The following is a 22,455-nucleotide window of genomic DNA, read 5'->3' on the forward strand; positions in this document are numbered from 1 at the left end:
GAAGAGACTGAATGTCTCAACTGATGTGGGAGCAGACAGCTGATAGGACATGATGTAAACATCTAGAGTGTGTGTGATGGGAGAATTTTTTTTAAATGAATTATAGAATCTGTAACAAGCATCAAAAGATGCTCCTACATCCAAGGTTTGAGAGCCGTTTTTCCAACAACCATTTTAATAAGACTAAATTGGCATTTCTCTTTATCACAAAAAACATCAATGCTAAGCGCTTTTCTTTTTGAACGAGACCTCATGACAGAGCTTGTGAATGTGATGCTATGAAGCAGCGAAATCTCAAGTACTGGATGTCACAGCTGCCAAACACTTATATAAAAATGATAGTAATCATAAAAAATAAAAAGTGTCTAAATGTTAACTATTGGATTACCTGTTGTAACCAAGTTTTAATACTATAAATCATGATTTATATACTTAAGTAAAATCTTCCTTACGAGAAAGAAATCATTCTAAAAGTATGGTTCTTTACCAACTTGCATTTGGCTGTCCTCATTAAGACTTTAATCAATACGAATAAAACAGTATCAACAATCCCTTCTTTCACTGCTGCCAGTTTGTTTTAGTGTGAAAGTTCATTCTTTACCTTGAAAATAATAGTCCAACAAAATAATAGTAGACAGTAACATCCGCTGAAAATCTTGTCGTTGATGATCTCCGAAGGTTTAACTTCTCACATTGATGCAGTGATGTGGAGGTGTGCTCCAGGGTGTGTGAGTACGTTGTGACATCACTTTGGGGGTGGTTACAGGGACACCGACTTGAAGCTTTCAACCAGAGGGGGCAGTGAAACACTGGTTTCTAACCTAGTGTTAAAGGGCCAGTGTGTAGGATTTAGGGGGACCTATTAGCAGATATGGAATATAATATTCATAACTATGATGTCATTAGTGTGCAATCACCTGAAACTAAGAATTGTGTTTTTGTTAGCTTAGAATGAGCCCTCCACATATACAGTACATAGGGAGCTTCCTCTTCATGGAGTCCGCCATGTTGCACCTCCATGTTTCTACAGTAGCCTAGAACGGACAAACCAAACACTGGCTCTAGAGAGAGACTTTCACGTTTTAACGTTACCTGAAGGCCACCGTAGTTCTCGACACAATCGGAAAGGGAGGAGTCAGTGGCCGGTTTTCAGTATGTTGCAGTCTGCAACCTCACCACTATATGCAACTAAATCTTACACACTGTACCTTTAAGATACTCTTTGCCTCAATGTCGACTTACTGGCTTTTTCCCAAGCTTTTGACTGCATTGAACAATGATCCGTTGTTGAAAAATATGAACGTAGTCTCACGGCAGTTTGGGATATCATCAAGAAATGCAATCTATGGGTTCTCGTGTACAGGGACATGAATTGTTGGTATTTTTCGTGTCACTCAGAACAACTTTTTCTTTACGGGGAGACATTTTGTTAAAAAACGAAAGTTACGTTTAGGTTTTGGCAAAACATGATGGTTGGGCTTAAAATAACTATGTATAGTTAGGTTCAGGGCACAAAACCACAGCCATACAACAAACACACGGTGTCGAAACACCTGTCCCGCGGTTGGAAACCTTTAGGGGAAAAAACCTGGTAAGTGGACCTTGAGTTAAGATTATCTTCACAAACTGTTTTTAGGTGGATTAACGATCCAAATGTAACTCTGGCTTTTATTACTGAATCCTGATTTCCCATCATGCCAATTATCAATCTTGACCGCCAACAGCTTTACGTACTTATATTTAGTTTTCTAGCCAATCAAGCTTGACTGTTTAGTCTTGTGTCGCAGGGCACTGGCTACTTCAAAACTCAACCCAAAGACACCTGAACACAAACTTCAACATTCACATTCATGTGCAGATGAGTTATCTCTATAAACTAAGTACTTGATGAAGGTAGTATTTCAAGTGAATTAGAAAGGCATGATTTCAGTTGTTTTTTAACGGAACTGATTTACATCATTTATAATGACGGGAAAACAGGTTTCAGGTTGAAAATGGTGTTTTAACGTAAAACACACTCTTATAGAACCGAAACCTTGATAATAGTCAGAGCCAGCTCGGCTCCCATCAGGCGTCCAGCTCAGGGTTTTAACTGTAGATACACAGGCGGACGTTATCCACACGTGTCTATTGTCCATGACGTCCAAACTGTGGCTCTCCTCTCATTGATACTGTACACATTCGCACACACACACGCACACGCACACACACACACACACACACACACACACACACACAGTCCAGAAGTAATGCTGAATGAAGCTGGATGTCTGACTGAAGCAGACAGACGAGTCCGCTCCTGTTTAGATGTGGGTCAGAGTTTGTTGGGAGAGTCTGTGCCTCAGTACTCCACAGTCACTGCTTTGGTCTTGAGGTATTCCATGAGAGCATCCTCTCCTGTGGACCACACCAACAACAAAAAAAATGATCATTGGCTTGAGATGTGAAAACTTCAGGGACAACAGGGATTTTATTTTGTCAAATTGTATTTGATTGATTTGAAAAAGCCCCAGAGAGGTTTAAGAATCCACTATTTCAAAAAGCCAGAAATGGTGAGCAGAATTTATAGTAGCAGAAATATTTTTGCTTTATAAACCTTTTTCTCTTGTATCTCCTTTCGGAGGAACCACTGGTCTAAGCTGTGATCAAATCCATTCCAAATTGCTTATGTGCTTGTTGAAAAATATGGAAGCCCATTTCCACTAAATGGAAGTCATTTTAATGAGAAAATGTCTCTAAATATTGACTAGGTATCTTAAAATAACAGCTTATTATCTCAAAAAAATCCTTTAGTAATTCAAAACAATGACTTGGTAACTCAAAACATTCTTCCCGTTAATTTGAAATGCTCTCATTATGTAGCATTACCAAGTCATTATGTAGCGATACCAAGTCATTATATTGATATACTAAGTCATTATATTGATATACTAAGTCCTTATATTGATATACCAAGTCATTATATTGATATACTGAGTCCTTACATTGATATACTAAGTCCTTATATTGATATACTAAGTCCTTATATTGAGTTTCTTATTATGGTACGATACTAAATAATTATGTTGAGACGCTGAGTCATTATGTTGAGACATTAAATCATTATGTTGAGATACTAAGTCATTATGTTGAGATACTAAGTCATTATGTTGAGATACTAAGTCATTATGTTGAGATACTAAGTCATTATGTTGAGATACTCGATCATCATTGTCAGATGCCAAGTCATCATTATATTGAGTTACCAAGTCAATAATTTGAGAAAGTGTTTTTATTATAGTGTGATACTTAGTCATTATGTTGAGATACTCAGTCATTATAAAGATCCACAGGCCCTTTTTCTCATCAGATTGGTGGAAAGGGGCTACCATATTTCAATTAAAATATGGTACTACCAAAATACCTAACAACTGCCTCCATAGGTTGAGCTGTAATTTTAACTAGTGCCCTGGCCTTCATGTGTAAAATTAGCAACCCGCCCTTTATCTCAATCAATATATCAATGACACAAACAATCAACTCAAGTAAAAACATAAAAACACAAAGAAATAACACAACTTTTCTAATCTTTTGCCAAAAGTACAGTCCATAGCATGACATTCGTGTCTCTACTCACCGAGGTCTTTGCCGAAGCCTGACTGTTTGAAGCCCCCAAAAGGTGAAGCCACGTCGGTCTTGTTGTAGGTGTTGACGAACACTGTTCCGGCGTCCAGCCGCTCGCTCACGTACATGGCCTTGTTAATGTCGCGGGTGAACACACCCGAGGCCAGGCCGTACTCAGTGTCGTTGGCTCTCTGCAGCACGCCCTCCACGTCGCTGTGGTTCGCAGGAGGTACAAAGATTACCGGTTAGCGACTCGAAACGCACGACAGCAATTCCAGCACAACACGTTTTTTTGATGACTCACCCATCTTTGAATTTGGACACCACCATAACGGGGCCGAAGGACTCCTCTTTAGCGATGAACATGTGATCCTCCACATTAGTGAACACTGTTGGCTCCATGAAAAAACCTGAAGGGAAATTACCATATCAGTAATTAGCTAACGCTAACAATGATGCTAAAGCTTCTACAGAGGAAGCTTAGCCAACTTCCCCCTTTCCACTGAGCATTTTTACTATCGTAATATTTGAGCGGATAATGTCCATTTAAATATTAGCGTGTAGCTATTACTACTGTTAATAATCCAAACTCTCCTTCATAAAGATACACTGTATCGTTTGGGGAGAGTGAAAGAGTTTTATGGTCGTTTTATTTGTGAAAAACACATTCCCCTAACTAGAAGAACGGTAAGCTAGGTCCTTGAACAGCGGGGAAAAAACAATTCACTGGTTAAGCTTACAAGAACTTGGCCTGGAGCTAAAATCACAAAAATAAAACAGATTATTAATATATGAATAATTATAATTTTTTCATTTTATTTTTCAAAATGTTACATTCCTACCCAAGCTAATTTTGTGCTAGCTTGTTTTTATAAATGCTGAAACCAAACACTAGGAAATCAACATTTGAACAAAACCTGGCAGTGTGGTAGTAATTCTGTATTTTTTGTATTTTGACTAGATGACTCTATTCTGTAGTAAATCCAATCATTAGTTGCGCCCTTATCTGAGTCAATTTTTTTTATTTAAACTAAAAATATTTAAAGAAAGGTAGAATGAGAGAACAGGTAAACTCAACCGGTGAAAAGCAGATACGCCAGATAAAAGCTGTCTATAATGCCGGTAAAATGTAAAAGATAATTGGTCTTTAAATGCAGACACCCCACAGTTAATACAGCTGAACCCGCCACTCCTAAACACCACCCCTGTGTCCTGTGTGTAAATGGGACCTGACTGGACTGAAAATGAGTCCCATTAGCTGCAGACATGGTGTTGTTGAACTCAGCGTGACTCGGTGTGCATTCTACCTGGCCGGTCCACCTGCTTCCCTCCGTACACCAGCGTCGCTCCCTCCTTCAGTCCCACCTCGCAGTACTCCAGCAGCTTGTCGAGGTGGGCTTTGTGGTTCTGCGGGCCGTGGTCCGTGGAGCGGTCCAGGGGGTCTCCAATCTTCATCTTCTTGAGCTCTTCCACCTTAGAGGTTGGAAAGGATGGAGAGATTAATGAGGATGTTCCTTTGATTCTTCCGCTAAAACTGACACTATCAAACTGATTTATGGTGTGTAAGTCATTACTCCTACTGAATGGAAGTAACCTTTTAATGTGCTATAATTTAAGGCCAACGCTGAAGTTTGCCATTGCAACAAAAATCCCTTGAAAAAACTTCTAAATTTACGATCGGGATATTAACTGACATATTTTACAGCGTTGACCAAAACGTTCAAATCACTTGAGCTTGTGTTAACCAAATACCGTTTTTCAGTCATCCAACCAAAAACGAAATAAACCCAATGACTTCAAGGCGAGTAAGTGCAAGAAAAATGCTGACTCAGATCTGCGTTTAAGGATTCGTTCCTGCACCCTTATTCTCCTCGGGGAGGGCTGTGTCAGTGTTTTGGCTCACGCACCACTCTGCTGATGAACTCGTCGTGAATGGACTCCTCCACAAACAGACGTCCTGCAGCGATGCAGTTCTCCCCCTTGTTGAAATACACGGAGCTCATGCCCTGTGGAGCAGCAAAGACACACAGACACAAAAACACAGACGATGAGAAGGTGGTGCACTTTATTCTCTTGTGCATTATCAAGCTCACTGGCGCTTTCTGTAAGTATTAAAATGCACCAAATGAAGGGGTCATTGTTATTTTTTAAAGAATGATCATGCTTAAATATATACACACCTCAGTCCGTTTATATTATATATTAGTTGTTGTTCTTAAAGTTTTTCTATTAATTATTTTACTTTTTCTGTGTAATTACTTTTTGGATTATACTTGTTTTGATCTTGTTTTTCTACTTATGTCTCTTATTTGTTTATTTTTCTGTTTGCACCATCCACTCTGCTTCTGTAATCCTGCTAATTGACCCTCTCTGATAAAGGATTATTTAATTTTATCTCTTATAGGAAATTATTTGATTATGAGCAAGCTTGTGATTATCACTCTGGGCAGACATGGTGTACGGCTATAGCTTGTGAATATTTTCAGGCATGAAAATATTCACAAGCTATTGATTTATGTGTTATTTTGTTGTTATTGTATTCCTTCAATGAATTGACTATCAATGTAAAAAATGACCATTATAATCTTTGTTACTTGAACTTAAATCCTCTCAAACAGCAAATCCTCACATTTAAGACCCTACCACCAAAACATGCTAATTAATAATACCAAGTTTGAGGTGAACTTTCTACCAATTAAAATAATAATATAATCCCCCAGCAGAACAATCAACAGGCCCCTCCCTCGCCCTCTCTCACCATGCGAACAGCCTTGTCCATGTCGCAGTCACTGAAGATGATGAGAGGCGACTTCCCCCCCAGCTCCAGAGAAACCTTCTTCAGGTTGCTGAGAGCGCAGCTGCAACAGGAAGCCACACAGTTCAGAAAGGGACATGAAGTTTCACCTGACAGTTAAGTCGATTGATCAATGAGTTTGTCAGCTGATACCTCTTCATGATCTGTTTGCCGATGGGGGTGGAGCCAGTGAAGCCCAGCTTTCGGATGTCTGGGTGGTCGGACAGACGCTGTCCCACCATACCACCTGGAGGACGGAACGGGTTAGGTGTTAGTTTGGATTATTCCTACTTTCAACGAATACCATAATAGGACTAAAACCAACCATGCGTTGGTCCGTCTCTCAATACTGTCTGACTTCCCTCCCCATGTCTTTAGCGCTCAGACTTTAGCTTATTGGTTCTTTTTAAATATGTAAATCTTCAAAAGGGACCTGCCAATGTATAGTTTCATTTTTCTATAAAGTGCTCGGTTATTTCCTCAAACAGCTTGTCCCTGTAGTTTTCATCAAACGTTACTCAAACAGGAGGAAATAGTGCATTTGTCAGGGACTATTTCCAGTGGCGGATTTATCCACTAACTGCTATAGTGAGGCAGCAGGGCCAGTATCTGGGATTGAGTTGTGGAACTTTTTGATTATTAAGAAAAAATAAATAATATCACCGGAGTTTTACCTTAACGTGCATTTTTATGATATTTGGAAAACGTTCCATTCCAGAGCTGTACAAGTTTCAGGACATGCGGTACATATAGATGTTCCGTGCGCAACGGTTCCCAACCTCTTGGGTCCAGCAGCACACCAGACAAAGAAAGTTCAAATCTGCCAGCCCAAATTACTTTGGTTCTTGTAAAAATTAAACTGCAAAGTTGTATCTTATCAAGCCTCTAGAAACAATTCAAATTAGACAGACTGAGAAGCGAATATCACTCGTTGACTGAATTGCTAGCAATTTCTGGACATATAACCTGTTACCAGGGGTTCTCCTTTGTATTGAAGTTTGTAGGATTTTGCGTCATCTAGCGGGCTACCATAGAAAACACGGCGGTGCAACATGGCGGACTCTGTGAAGAAGACCCGCCCCTTTTGTAGATATGAAGGGCTGATTCTAAGCTAATGAAAACTAAAAGATTTTCAGTTTCAGGTGATTATACAATCAAGTAAACATAGTTATTCATATTATATTCCATTTCTGCCAGTGGATCCTGCTAAATCCTGCACACTGGCCCTTTAACAAGCGGACGATATCGTACCACTGAATATGATCGGTCAGATTCTATTTGCACTCATGATTTCTAATTCACCGAATGACCTCAAGGACAACAATCACAAGTGGTAAGAACAGAAAACACACAGCGTGGACCCGTTTTTGTGTCACCTGAGCCTGGCAAAATGTTTATGACTCCTTTCGGAAACCCAGCTCTCACTGACAGCTCGGCAAACTTCAGCGCCGTCAACGGAGTGACCTGTAAATATTGTGAGATGTAATGTATGAGACACCCACCAGGCCCAGTCAACCTTTGTCAGCACATTGATCTCTAACCAGGTGCATATTCAGTTATTTAAGCACTAATGTGTTAGTTAAAGCTGAACACTCACCTGTGCAGGTTTGAGAACGAGCGTGTTCCCCGCCGCGAGGCAGGCGGCGCTCTTCCACGCCAGCATCATGAGAGGATAGTTCCACGGGATGATGATGGCGCACACACTGAGGCAAGGAAAAGACACACTGAGTTAAAACACACAAACAACGACAGCGTTGTAGGAAGCTTTAGTTAAACCCCAGAGCTTTTACCCCAGAGGCTCTCTCTTGGTGAAGGTCAGATTGCGATTGGGCCTGGCCTGGTTGATGGGGATCGTCTTGCCCTGCAACGGAGAAACCGCGTTGTCACAATCAGTGCCGTTAAGACTGCGGCATGTGTGTGTGTGTGTGTGTGTGTGTGTGTGTGTGTGTGCGCATGCCCAAAGGTTAAACCCACCTGGATCTTGTCGCACCAGCCGGCGAAGTATCGGAAGGTCTGGATGGACATGCCTACGTGTGTCTTGAGGGCCAGCGTGTACACAGCTCCAGAGTCGATTGATTCGATGGTGGCCAGCTCCTCCTGGTGTTCCTCCATCAGGTCTGCTAGCCTGGGGGGGGGGAGGGGAGGAGGACAGAGGGGACGGAGCGTGAGAGACGAGGACTTGGTACCCCAGTGTCAGTGTGCCCGATGTATGCATGTAATTCTATGTTCCTCTAGCTGTAAATGTATTTTATGGTGCACTGATTCTCTTGGCAGACTTAAAGTTTAGTCTCAAAAACATTTTTTATATTAAAAACATAAGGCAAAGTACTTTTGTTTTTGGGACTTTTACAGAGATATTCCAGAATACCGTTTATCCAAACAACAGGCTAACTCTCCTAGCTTTTAAATACTTAAGTAGTTTATACACCTAACTCAGCTGTAGTGGAAAAGAAGGATCACCATCATCACATATTCAGTGGATTAAAGATCTCATGCAGTCTCTTCACCTAGAAAAGATCAAGTTAACTCTAAGAGGTTATTATTGTTATTATTATATATATTTTGAATATACTGTGTACATCTTTATATTCTTTTCTAATATCTGTACTTGACCTTATTTATCTTGTTTACTTCAATCAAGAACACTAAGATCATAATGATTTGAAACCCCCTGAAAGAGACCTCTGCTTTCCTTCTGTCCGTTTCTGACATAACATTGTAGATGTTTTTGTGCACAATAATGTGTTATATTGAAAATCTATGAAAAAGTTGAAGGGAAAAAAAAGTGATACAACCATTAGAATCACTACCCTAACAGTACTGAAGCATTTGATGACCATAAAATCTTATAAAGCACAGATAGAACAATGACCTTACTGCTTTTCATGCAACATTCGGCTGTATGTTAATGAGGTCTCCGTGTACGTAGCCAAAAACTAGTGGACACCATAATGAAATAAAAATATAAGAAACCCTTTTTTCACAAAGCAGAACACGGGACGTGATTTACAGAGCAGACGTGTGTGCTTTGTGCAATGCCACCGTAGACCTCTAGGTGGAGCTACTCACTTGTACAGCAGACTCCCCTTGTCTCTAGGGTTCATCCTGCCCCAGGGTCCGCTATAATAAGCCTCTTTGGCAGCCGCCACCGCCCGGTCCACATCCCCCACCGAGGCGTAGGACACCTTGCAGATCACCTGGTGAAGAACGCAGAGGTCAAACAATGATTAATAAAAGAACTAAACATTGTGTGTGTGTGTGTGTGTGTGTGTGTGTGTGGAATATGACAGTGACTCACTGATCCGTCCGTAGGGTTGATGGTGTCGTAGACCTTGCCATTTTCTGCATCCTCAAACTTGCCGTTGATGAAACACTGGTTTGGCATCTTCAGTGTCATGTTGTTCACTTCCTTCGTTGCCTGGATGAAATACAAGAGTAACGATGCAACAATCCCAACAACCACAAACACCTAGCTATTTGAAAGGATCTCACCTTACTTTAAATATAAATCAGGGCACTCTGTATGGGCTCACTGAGACATACAAGTGGGTTACTCACATAGTCAATGACCAGCTCCTCCTCCTGGTCCTCCCCTCTCAGCTTGCGGACGAACATCTGGATGAAGTCCTGGAAGGTGGTAGCCATGTACACGTCCTCATTCTGCAGCTGGACGCCGGCGCACTTCTGCTTCACCTCCTCCACCAGCCTACACACAACAGACGCAAACAGTGCTTGATCAGCGCTTACAGTCTCTTTTTCAGTGCCTGCTCAGTATATTGCAAATTTCCCCGCTGCGGGACTAATAAAGGATTATCTTATCTTATCTTATCTCTTATCTTATTTTCTTTATGATCATAAAGGGTTTATAATAACGCACAGGGTTAGATCTTTATTTTCTTTTGACTTTGTATTATTTGCCTTAAATGTCCCTATTTTATTCTTCTTATCTCCGTTAGGCGTAAACCTTGGGGGATTATGTGTTCAGTTGTGCCCGTGTGCGTGTGTGCATCTGTCTGTATGTCCGCAGCTCATCTCACACACTACTTGACCCATCATCCTAATATTTTCTGACTGTATGCTCAAGGATCTCTCTGGGTTGCAGGGGTTCACAATTAATTAAAAAATATATATTTTATTTCACATTTAATTTCACATTTTATGGCGTCTTTGAATGCTGACTGCTCACTCCTCTTAACTAGTAGGTGGGGGCCGCAAGGGATCAACAACTGTTTACATAGCTTTTTCCGACAATCTGCTAGGCTAAAAACAAGCCTTACCTGGTCGGCTGAAGGCCACATTTTGGCCTTTGTTGTGGTTCAAAAACTGAAATGTTTGGTCTCATTTTGTATTGGGGCCATTGCTAACCTGATATGTTATGATCCACTGAAGTTAGGCAGGAAATTAATAAATCCCTGCTTTCGGGATCTCTCCGCTGCCATCTTGACCATTAGGGGTCTTGATGTAATACTAATTTTGGCCGCAAGAGGTGCTTGCTATCGCACAATATATGTACCTTGTGTTTAGATTGCATGGAGAAAACTTTTTTTCCACCAGTTTTCACAGGTGAATTTTTTTAAGGAACTTAAAAAGATTATCCTGGCGAACATTGTATTTCCACCTGTTCTTAAATCATCAGAGAAAATTATTTAGATCGGATTAAAATCACCAGAATTAATATTTTGCACTGGCCTCTCAGGGCTTCCATAGTTTTGGGATTTACTTGACTAAAAGATGCAACATGCTTGTATGTGCAAAACAAAGCACTGTTTCTAACTCTGGTCTAAAATAACAGGTGAGTGATTTCCGACCCGTCGCTGCACCGGCCTCCTCCCTCACCTGACCACATCCATGGAGGCGGCTCCGCACTTGAAGAAGTCTGTGCTGTCCTCAATGGCTGGGACATTGCTGAGGATGCCCTTCCAGATGTTCTGTGATAAACAAAAGCGTTCTCGGTCAGCCACACTCTGGGTCAGCTAAAAAAACATATTCAAAAGAAGCAGAGGCAGCTAAACACAGTCCGCCACCCGTAACTTGCCCTGATCTCCTCCGCCATCTTCTTTTCGTCATCAGTCAGCTCCACGCTGGAGCTTTCCCCAGAGGAAAAGTATTTAGAGGCAGGGATCATCTTCCCGTCTTCAAACTGCAGGTTCTTCACCAGGAGCTGGGGACCAAACACAGAATGGATCACACACACAACACTGTGTCTGGAGTGCATCCGATCCACAGCCAACAGAGGCCTGAGCACTGACCCCCAGCGCTACTTTTGTTTGCCCGCATGTTTGTTTGTAGTAGGACAGAAAACAGAGACACTCACGGCTTTCCCATCGCTTCCATACAGCACCAGGCCGTTCTTGGTGACCAGGCCGGGCTGGGACGCCCCCTCAATCTCCAGGGGCTGACCGGCGGGTACCGACCCCCCCAGCATGGATGAGCCGTACAGGGTCACAGACTGAGGAAAGAACAAACGGAGGAGGATTTCAGTCAGATAAACTTGTATTAACTCGCAATTGTTTAAAGGAGATCTATTGTACACTAAATATGAACCTAGCAGCAGTTAGCTTAGCACAATGACTGGAAACAAGGGCAAGACTGTTAGCCCGGCTACATCATAAAGGCAACGACATCCGACTATCACCACCTCTAAAGCTCACTAATAAACACGTCGTGTCCCGTTTGTTTAACTTGTACTTAATACAAAGTCTAACAGCAAAACAAGTTGTTTTTTAACTTTGCAAACCCTTCTTATCTTAGAAGATGTGGGTCTTGTGGACTTCATGGGCACAGAAAAGTCCCAAAGATGGATTTCTGGGCTGAGGGACATGCATGGAAAAGGGACCCGCTGTCCAATGTACTTTTTTAGTAAAACCATTGGTGCTGTACTGCTGGAATGTCTAGAGGCAACTTGGTCTTGTAATTGTGACTGCTATGGTTGACAAGAGGCTCCTCCCCTTCCTTCATTTAACTATAATTACTGTTTTTATGTCATACACATTTTTTTCTCTTTTTTTATTCATTTCATATTTCTTCTATTATTCTATTCTTTTTATTAAAGTTTAATAAAAACAATTTTATAAAATAAAAAGTTAATGTCAAATGTTAATGCTATGAAAAGTAAGTTACATTTTATTATTGACAAGTTAAAAAAGAAAAGCTGCCTAAATGCCTGGTTTAATGTCACCACTCTTTGAAAGCACATCATGTGTGAGCCCACATTTCAACTCCTCCAGGACTTGACACCACGTTGGTTAGTTACTGAATAACCGCCTCATTCCAAAAATACCAGGATCTACTTCAGCCCTGCAAACCCAGTGTGTATGTGTGAATTATTTTTGCTTGTATTTTCCAGGAAAACCCACCTGACCATCGACGACGGTCCAGGCACCGGGGACTTTGTCATGGCCACGGATCCAGTTGTGGATGGCTTCGGCCGGTTGGGCCAGGTTGACCTGCGGGGACAGAGACAGACATGCTGAGGGGGCGGATTCATTTCCAGACCGGGGTCACCAACATTTCTGAGAATGAGAGGGAAGCCCAGCAGCTGGTCGCCACTCGGAAAACCGATGCTGCACTAAGAATAGCACATGTAGACTCACTGCCTTCAAACATGGCTCCAAGTGGCAAATCAGAGAGCAGCTAAGATCAGCCCCGCCTCTGTCTTTACATTATATTAAAATTATTTAAATAATAAAATAAGTATTTAAATATTAATTATTAATTAATTTAAATATTCATTCAATGTTCTTTTAAATATGTTTATTACATTCATTTTTTTAAAATCTCAAATAAAAAACACCCCTTGTTCTGTCTTTGTGTTCTATAACTGTATTGTAAAAAGAAGGGGAAAAAATGAATCACTGTGTGAACTGCTGCTGTAATGTTATCCTAAATAAAGGGAAAAAAGTAAAATAAGAGAGCAAGTTCCACCCCCGCTACAGTGTCCCTTTTATCTTTCTTCCTGACAGTCTACACCAGATGCACTTCAGGTGTGTGGAGATATAAAAAAGCTCGACCATGGATTGGTGAGCATCTTAACTCAATGAATCCTGGTGGAACCATATCTGAAACAGAACCAGCTTTTTAAAAAAAACATCCCCACATTTCACTAACGCATTCAGAAGCTTCTTTTTACCGGCCAACAATGGTAAAGTCGTGAATAATTTTTTTTCATAGAGGTTTTGGTGTACGTCATTTGATTTCCTCTCGGACGGTTCCCTTTTGCCCGGCTGGTGCTCCAGACTGAATGGATGAAAACGGTATACTTAAATATCTCAAAACTGGGGGCTGCTGTCTGGAGTGAGACTTCTCACCTTGGAGTTGGACTTCTTCTGAATGCCTTCGTAGCTCGCTCCTTCCTCTGTCTGGGGAATCCGAGGGGCCTTCCCGTCAGCAATGAGCTGCACCGACTCCACCTGCACCAGGAAACAGTGAGCGGGTGACACCTCAGTCTGCGCCGTGCGTCGTTTTAATATGTTGTTGAGGGATTACTCAAGTTGAAAAAAAAGGGTTCTATATAAATGTTTGCTGATAATAGATTCTTGATTTCACTCCTTATGTAATCAAAGGGAGTAGTTCATCTGAAGATATGAAATTCCAGGTGTTTACCATAGCCTTGATGCCCTCTGGGAAGAGGAAGCGGTTGTAGATTGTGTCCACGGTGTCGTTGGGCTCCACAGCACACTCCCTCTGCAGCAGGATGGGTCCGGTGTCCAGTCCGTCGTCGGCCCAGAACACTGTGAATCCAGCTTTCTTATCGCCGTGGATCAGGGTCCTGGTGACACACAGAGACAAGAATAACCCAACCTTGAAGCGGTGCCACAACAGTCCAAATGGAGAAGAATCAGATAAAGAAAAGATAAAAAGCTAAATGAGACCCAGGGAATCAGACTGTTAATAGGACTGTGAAACAAACAAGCCCTCTATTGTTGGTTCTCACTTGGAAATGTAATATATTGAAACATTTTCTTAAGCCTCAGGGCAAGTGATTTTAGAATATATTAATTTAACTGGACTCACAATATAGATAGCTGTAAGTCAAAATATGAATTTGAGATATCTCTGCTGTAATTAAATTGTGATTAGTGAGTCTCAAGTTACTTTTATATTAGGTTTTTCCAGAGCCTACAAATGGCGTTAGCCCTGTAACAGACAAGTGACCCGTCCAGGGTGCACCTGCCTCTCACCCAATGCATGTTGGGATAAGTTCCACGCCCGTCATGTCTGTAAAAGGATTTAGTTGAGAAAATGGATGAATGGAGCCATGAATTAAACATAACAACAACACGATTCAGCTTTTACTATTTGAAATATGAAATGCAGACTCATTATTTCCCCTAGGAGATCATGTATTGGGTCATGTGTATACGTTTGTGTGTATCTCTGCGTCTGTTCAAGGCTAATCTTGCATATTGCTGAACCCATCAGCCTCATGTTTTTTGTGCTCATGGTTGCAGTAATTCACACTTTTTGCAAGACAAATTTTATTACTGTTTTTCATACCGTCACTGACTGCTGACTCCTCACCACTCAAGTGATCACAACAGCTTCAGTTTGGACTGCTATTGAACTATCGCTTAGCAAACACGGAACCAAGCGCTGTATACAACGGAGAGCGTCTTCCTATGTTGGAAGGAGAAGACCCAGTTAGCTGTTAGCAGCTGCTGGGCAGTTAACAGAGTCCGGCTGGGCGTTTGGCTTACCGAGCTAACAGCTAACAAAACTAAACATACAGCTGAATGTACTTTTGAGTGCCCGTTTTTTAACTGTGACTACTCTATACTATAATTCTCTAATGTTCAATGAGATGTAGTTGGTCTTTGGGAGGCTGACAGTCTTGAGCTTAATTAACATTTTAAACTTTAAGGACTAGTTTGGTGCACGTTCACTCACTTTCTTGCCAAGAGTTATGATTAGATCAACATTACTCTCATGTCTGTCAATTTAAGATATTGGATGATTAGCCTAGCTTAGCATAAAGACTGTAAGCAGGGCCTTTCTCTGTCCAAAACAAATAAAATAAAAACCGACCCACCTACCAGCACATTTAAAGCTAATTTATTAACAAGTTGTTATCTCAATTTTCTAATCCGTACAAAAATTGAAATGTAAAAGAAATTACAGGTAGTTACTAATAGTTGGCAAACTGTTGTTTTTTTTCAACTTCGGACAGAGCTAAGCTAGCTGTCACCCGCACTATTAGCCCCCTGGCTTTAGCTTCATTCATAATGGACAGACATGAGAGGGGTATCAATCTCCTCACCTCACTCTGGTATAGATTTTTTTTTTACATTTTCCAACATGTCAGACTATTCCTTCTGACCTAAACAGCTTTTAAAGCAGCGGTTAGTAATGTCATCAGTGCCAAACAGTGGTATAAGGGGCATAAATGGAAAACTAGCGGACACTATTTATTTACCCAGAGTGATAACAGGAGCAGAGTGATAGTAAGGGTGGAGAACAGACTGACTAGCAAGAGGGAGAGATAAGAAAACCAGTTTGCTAGGAGGTTAGGGTGAAGCCAAACTGGTTTAAACCTCCTGCTACACATACAGATAGCAGCAAACCCCCCTCTGACTCCTCTCTGACCTGGAACACAGAGGGTTCTTATGGCCTGTGAACTATGCACTTTTAGCTAACGTTCCCAAAAATGAAGGCGTCTTATGCTTGTAATGTTTTATGGCTATTTTGGCCTTTAATTGTTTTTCTCTTTCATACACATTTAAATCCGATACCTCTATGTTTTAAGTTTTTGTGTGAATTCATCTCCTGTTGTGACATTGCACGTATTGCAGTAGTATGAATCAGCATTAACTTCTATGAACCTGTATGGAATGCGTTATATAAATAAGGTTTGTTTGATTGATGTATTGTACATGCCAGTACTGTATGGCAGTTATAAAGAGCAAATATTTGGTATGGTTATTTTTGGGTAGTTTTCTATGACAACTACCTCTATGTGATACATAGTGGCAGTTTTATATTCATGTATGACAAATATTTAAAAAAAAACAATACATTGTAATATATAGGCTTCCTATTGTAGGTATATGTTTTACCTGCTTTAGCACGGCATAGTAATGTTCTATTAAAGGCAATCAGTAGTGGTTACAGGTGTCTGGCTTGTGGGAGAGACACAAACAAAGATTTGTCATCTTTCAGGATACAATAACCGGCCCGGGCATGTTAACCTGCTGCAGGTGGGAGAGGCTGAGAAAGATCTGTGAGCACAGCTGATCCTTTTCGTTTTTCCCTAGGTGGAACATTAACGCCTGGACTAGCTTGAGTTTTAAACTCAGAATTACATTTTATTTTCTTTCATATAATATTATTTTATTAAATAAAACACCTCTGTGGCATTCGGTCAATCACTCTCTAACCTCACACCTTTCGATCTGACTAAATTTTTTCCCTTAAATATTAATTTACAAAAATTGCATACACTCCAATTAATTTATTTATTTTAATAGGATAGACACTTCTTTACATCTCTTTGAAGTGACCACATTGTGCCAAACATCAGTTGCGCCCCACCTATCAGGTGATGATCAGATTGATTTCTCAGTGAAAAACGCCATTTCTCCCATTCATCTTAATGTTAGTTTGCGCTGTGGCGATGCCAAAAAAAAGCTGTATCAACTTTTGGAGAAATAAAATGTCACACCGCAATGGCGAATCATGTAACTTGCGATCAATGGGCCATTACTAAATTGGTTTAATTAATCAAATGAGTGTCAGTCAAAATGGGCCAGTTAATTGGCACTCCTACAACGCCGCACAAACCCATCGCTTATAGGTCCTTTGGTTGGAGTGACCGTGGTCACTTAAAGTTAAGTACATCAAGGCTATTGATTCTTCTGGCCAGCTGCCACCATCTGTTCACACTCGGCAAGAGTTGGCTGTTTTCTTTCTTGCTCATTTATGGCTGCTGCACTGATAATCTCCCCATCTTGTTTGAGCGTGACGCGTTATCTGTTACGGTGAGGAATGTGGCTGTCACTGTTGTCATTCCTTTACTGCTGTGAATCCGTGCGGGCAATGACCAAAGAGCTAAGTCACGGCGGTGAAACCCTTTAACCTGAGAGAGGATGTTCAACAAGGTCTGATCTGAGGATAACATCCCCAACTACTGCCTAACCCCTCACCTCCCTCCCTCCCCTCTTCCTCACCAGTTGATGGCTGAGGCTCCTCGGTGCAGGGGCAGGATGGAGGGGTGGTAGATGATGGAGCCGTGCTTGGGGTCATCGATGACGTTCATGGGGATGAACTGGGAGCAGAAGGGCATGACGTTGAGCTCGGCGCCCACCGCCTTGTAGGCTTCCACCACCTCCGGGATGGGCTTCCCCTTGATCCGCCAGCGCGGGAACTTGAAAACCGGCGTCCCGTCCTTCTCCGCTGCCGCCGCTGAAAGAGAAGAGGGAAGTTACTGATACCGTTTGGGGTTCTTGGTTGGACTCCTAAAGGGACCTTTTTCAAGTTTTTGTGTCTAAATATCTAATGGAGACAACCATTTTTTAAATTGGTCCAGTATTGAGCGAGAGCCTTGCAGGCTACCTCCGGTTCTGCCAAATGTGGAGCCAGTGCGAAATAATGAACATCCCTAAGCGTACTGTAGACACTCACTGCCTACTTTGCAAGAATTTTGAATAAATGCTAAATGTGCATTTTGAATAGAGAGTATTGATCTCCCTCCACTTGTTGTTGAGGAGGCAGGAATATGTTTGAAACCAGAAATAGAAGAATATTGGAGAGTAACGGAGGATGACAGGCAGGGCTCAAGAGGCAGCTGATTGCTGCCGGTGATGCTGCGTCCTGGAAAGATTGCATCATACGCGGCCCAGATCGTAGACGATTCACCTCAGAGCTGCATCCCAGGGAGCCACAGGGGGCCTCTCTCCACACACACATACAGACAATGGAGCCACTATGCCGCAGCTAACGCGGGATAAAGGCCTGTCTTTGTCCAGGAGCACTGCAAAATCAACACGCATCTACCTCAGCCACAGCACAGGGCCTGAGATCCCCCTTAGAGGACCCGGATCAAGTTATAAGTGTTATTGTATAATGTAACACATTACTAATATCAACTTAATGAGGTGATAATAGTCAATGTTATCTCCCCCTACTGACCCTCCCCCCCAAAAAAAGAGACTTTCTAGACTTTGTCAAGTAAAGACTTCTTTACTGCACCTAGTCCTGCTCTCTAGGTCGTGCTTTCGGGTCCCGTACTACCCTGTGGGTTTACCAGTCGTGACAAGGTCTAAGGCATTGTAAACTTGCAAGTCGCCCCTGCAATGGACAGGGTTGCTGATATTGTCTGTGCAGGGGAAGTAAAGACGTGATGGACTAAAGCAGGACTTACAGAGATGGCTGAGTCCAGACTGTTAGCTAGGAGACGCCACCATTTATGCCCTTTCTACTCATGAAACCTGTTTTGTTTTGCATGACGTTTCCTGCAGTTGCTTCAGGTTTGAAAATCCACTAGAAAGCACCACAGTTTATCTAAATGAATTAGTGCAACAAGAGGTGGAATGACACCAACCAAACCGAGCTGGAGGAGTAAACACTCCAGCGATCAGGTGAAACCGCCTAAACCCTTCAGCAATAACAGCGACCCGATGAAGAACCTGGAGGACAGTCGCATTCTCACTCAAATCAGGGAGATGGGAGGTAACTCACCCAGGGGGTCGGCCTTGCCGTCCTTGTCGGGGACCGTGAACACGCCCACCACCTTGTGACCCTGCTTCCTCAGGTTGCTGTACACCTCCTGGCCGAATAAGCTCTGGCCAATTATGGCGAGCTTAAGCTTATTCTGGTAGTAATTCTGAAAGGAAAGCAAACACAGACGCATTAGTTTCAGCTTTAGCCAGTGTAAATCTGAACTTGTGAGTTCCGTAGATATCGTGGAACTGGCGATGGAAAACCAGGCAGCCTCGACAGCAGGCAACTGCAGGAGAGTGCCTTTAGCACCAGGGGGGCCAGAGGGGCCCAAAAGACTCTTAAAGGGACACTACCGTAAAATTCGGGAACTTGCAATAGACAATACTTTTAAAGAATAAATCATATATCCTATTAGAAGAAAGTCCCACCAGACCCCGGTGTTGCCTATGGGACCTTATTACATTTTTATATATATATATATATATATATATATATATATATAAAGGGTATTCAATGGCAAGAGACAAATCATTATTTAAACTTGTTTAAATTGTGCCATGAACCACATATCTAATGTTTGTCAATGTAGAAGATAATTCTGCAAGTCAAGAAAGTCACAGTTTGTCGTAGCCACATTAAGCTCAGTGAACTACATCTCTCGTCTCACACAGAATACGCCACCAACGCTAGCTAGCTATGTAACTTAGCAATGTTCAAATTACTCTTTTTTATTAGCTGGGAAAGCGAAAGGTGTGTGTACACATTACATTACATTACAGTCATTTAGCAGACGCTTTTATCCAAAGCGACTTACAATCACCCATTCACACTGATGACTGGGCTACCATGCAAGGTGCCACCATCAGACTCTAACTAACATTCATTCACATCCAGTCCACACCGCTTCGGGAGCAACTTGGGGTTAAGTGTCTTGCCCAAGGACACATCGACTGCCGAAGCCGGGTATCGAACCACCGACCCTCTGATTGGAGAACTACCTTGCTCTCCACTACACCACAGCCACCCCTCATACTTTAAGGGTTTTACAACAAACTGCAACTTTCTGGCCCATTCTTTTTTGCAGAATAAGGTTCCATGTTGATCTACTGAAAAGGGCGGGACTTTGCCTATCAACACCTGAGTTTGTAATTCAAGCTCCCTGTCAAAGATTTGTTATCTCATCATCTTCAGATTTCTTGCTGATCTGACCAAACTGTCCAAAAACCAAACTTATTAAGTTCTTATGTAATTTACAAAAAAATAAACTGCCAATCCACACGTTTCATATTCTTAACTATTGATAACTAATCAATTACCAATATAGTTGGACATTTTTTTCCACCTAATTATAAATTTATTGTTTGGATTGTAAAAAGCATGACCTGGAAAAAAAGGGGGGGGGGGGGATTTGGCCCAGTCTACCCCTGGCCGAATAACCATCAATTCTTTGGTCACAGCCAGCTCAGAGGAAGGCTATTGGCTGACAGAGAGCACAGAGAGCCCCGCCCATTGGACCGAAGCGGCGCATGGCTTGAGGACAGGGACGTTTCAGGTTTCCCATGCCCGTCTTCATGGTCCTGCTATGTGTCAAGCTGATCGAGCCATTGCATTGTGCATGTGCTTCGTGATGCATTCAAAAGCCACGGACATTACACTGCCCCTGTAGTGACTGAATGAATGGGCAGGTTGTCCCGGCACTGAGCAGCTGACGGTGTACAGACAGTGTGTACATGCTGATGCAACTCCTCCACATCTCAGTACAGTAGCTACGGTAACGTGGCAAACTGGAACCGAGTTCGAGCCCGGTTCAATCCTCCCAATGTCACCGCCGACCTGGCATGCGTTCACTATTTATCAGTATTATTTATATATTATTATTATTATTATTATTGTTGGTGTATCCATCAAAGGCTCCATGTATTCTGTTGTGCAGCAAAAGCAACGTTACTCACGGACGTGGTGGAGAATTTCCTAAAGACTTGACTCGCCGTCCACAACATAATGGCGTTGTTTTATATATATATTTATATATATATATATTAAAAAAAAGATATAAAAATGTAATCCAAATGCTGCAGGATATGTCCGACCTGCTTGCTGAGGTATGTGCACACACACACACACACACACACACACACACACCTGCCTCTATGTGTGACTGTGTGAGTCAGAGGAGTGGCATTGGTGCGGCTCGCAGCAGCCTTATACTCGACAGCGACAGCAGCAGACTCATGGGACGTGCTGCTTTGGTAATTTGCGTGCGCGGTCACGCAGCGCTTGCTCGCGTATCACCGCTTTGACCGCGCGGTCACGCGTGGGAATTCAGAGGCATTCTCAAGGCCGTGCTGACTGAGTGGTGGGCAAATTGCATTTTAAAGGTAATAATAAATTATATTGCCAAAACGCAAACAAATTGACTGAAGTGTTGGTTATTTGTTTATATTGTTGGCTTATTATTAATATATTATTATTATAATTATAATAAGATAAGATAAGATAAGATAAGATAATCCTTTATTAGTCCCGCAGCGGGGAAATTTGCTTTTTTTTTTTTTTTTTTTTTTTTTTTTTTAATAATAATATTTTTTTTTTAAATAATAATAATATATATATATATATATAATATATATATATATATAATAATTATATTAATAATAATATATATAATAATTATATTAATTATTAATATAATAAGCCAAATTAACTTAATATGTGGTTAAATCATTCTTGAAATAGGCTAGACATTTTTAAAAAACGTATTAAACCTGAAAAATCTATAAAAATAAAATCTTTATTTTTGTGTTCTAAACTCATGCATAACTTAACGCGTATATTATTCCAGGTTTGCATTTCTCTGCTGACTCTGTTGTCTAATAAATGGTGTAACAATAACCTGCAACCTTTAAGTAGCTGTTTGATGGCCAGTGCAAAAAAAAAGCCTTGTGGGTAAGATGTTATATATGAACCATTAATCACACTCAATATGCACAAAGTTAAGGGGTGAAAAATAGAAAAGGGCACCAGCTGCATGCGTTGGTGCAAAAGCACACACAACCTTTTCTAGCCTGTAGGGCAGCATACAGTTGTGTTCAAAATAATAGCAGTAAAGCCCAAAATCCTTATAATAGCTTTTATTCCCATACACGCAAATGCATTGGGAACACTGCACATTCTATTCCAAATCAAAACATGAAGAAAAAATTCTCAAGTTTGTTATTACTTTACAGAAAGTGAAGAAAAAGGAATATTAGGCTGTTCAAAAAAAATAGCAGTGTCTGCATTTGTCTTTACAAACTCAAACATTTACTGTATAAACTGAAAAATGCTTGAAGATTTAGCTTTCCTGTGAATCACTGAAATAATATTTTGTTGTACAACCAGTTTCTGAGAACAGCTTCACATCT

The 22,455-nt window shown here is 41.4% G+C and overlaps 1 protein-coding gene across 1 annotated transcript; it reads right to left on the reverse strand.

The window, feature by feature from the left end:
• Positions 1–585: 585 nt before the first annotated feature.
• aldh1l2 (aldehyde dehydrogenase 1 family, member L2) lies at positions 586–21,183 on the reverse strand. The gene is made up of 23 exons (XM_054624269.1): positions 21,004–21,183; positions 19,070–19,214; positions 17,560–17,794; positions 14,000–14,165; positions 13,705–13,806; positions 12,754–12,843; positions 11,712–11,846; positions 11,433–11,558; positions 11,234–11,325; positions 9,956–10,103; positions 9,696–9,815; positions 9,467–9,594; positions 8,372–8,522; positions 8,188–8,258; positions 7,995–8,100; positions 7,774–7,861; positions 6,551–6,644; positions 6,362–6,461; positions 5,511–5,609; positions 4,911–5,076; positions 3,908–4,013; positions 3,617–3,816; positions 586–2,397 (listed from the first exon to the last, which is right to left on the reverse strand). The coding sequence occupies exons 1-23, from the start codon at positions 21,049–21,051 to the stop codon at positions 2,342–2,344; spliced, it is 2,772 nt and encodes a 923-aa protein (XP_054480244.1). The 5' UTR covers positions 21,052–21,183; the 3' UTR covers positions 586–2,341.
• Positions 21,184–22,455: the final 1,272 nt, after the last annotated feature.

This window comes from Anoplopoma fimbria, chromosome 23, assembly GCF_027596085.1.
Source record: "Anoplopoma fimbria isolate UVic2021 breed Golden Eagle Sablefish chromosome 23, Afim_UVic_2022, whole genome shotgun sequence".
Taxonomy (NCBI): domain Eukaryota; kingdom Metazoa; phylum Chordata; class Actinopteri; order Perciformes; family Anoplopomatidae; genus Anoplopoma; species Anoplopoma fimbria.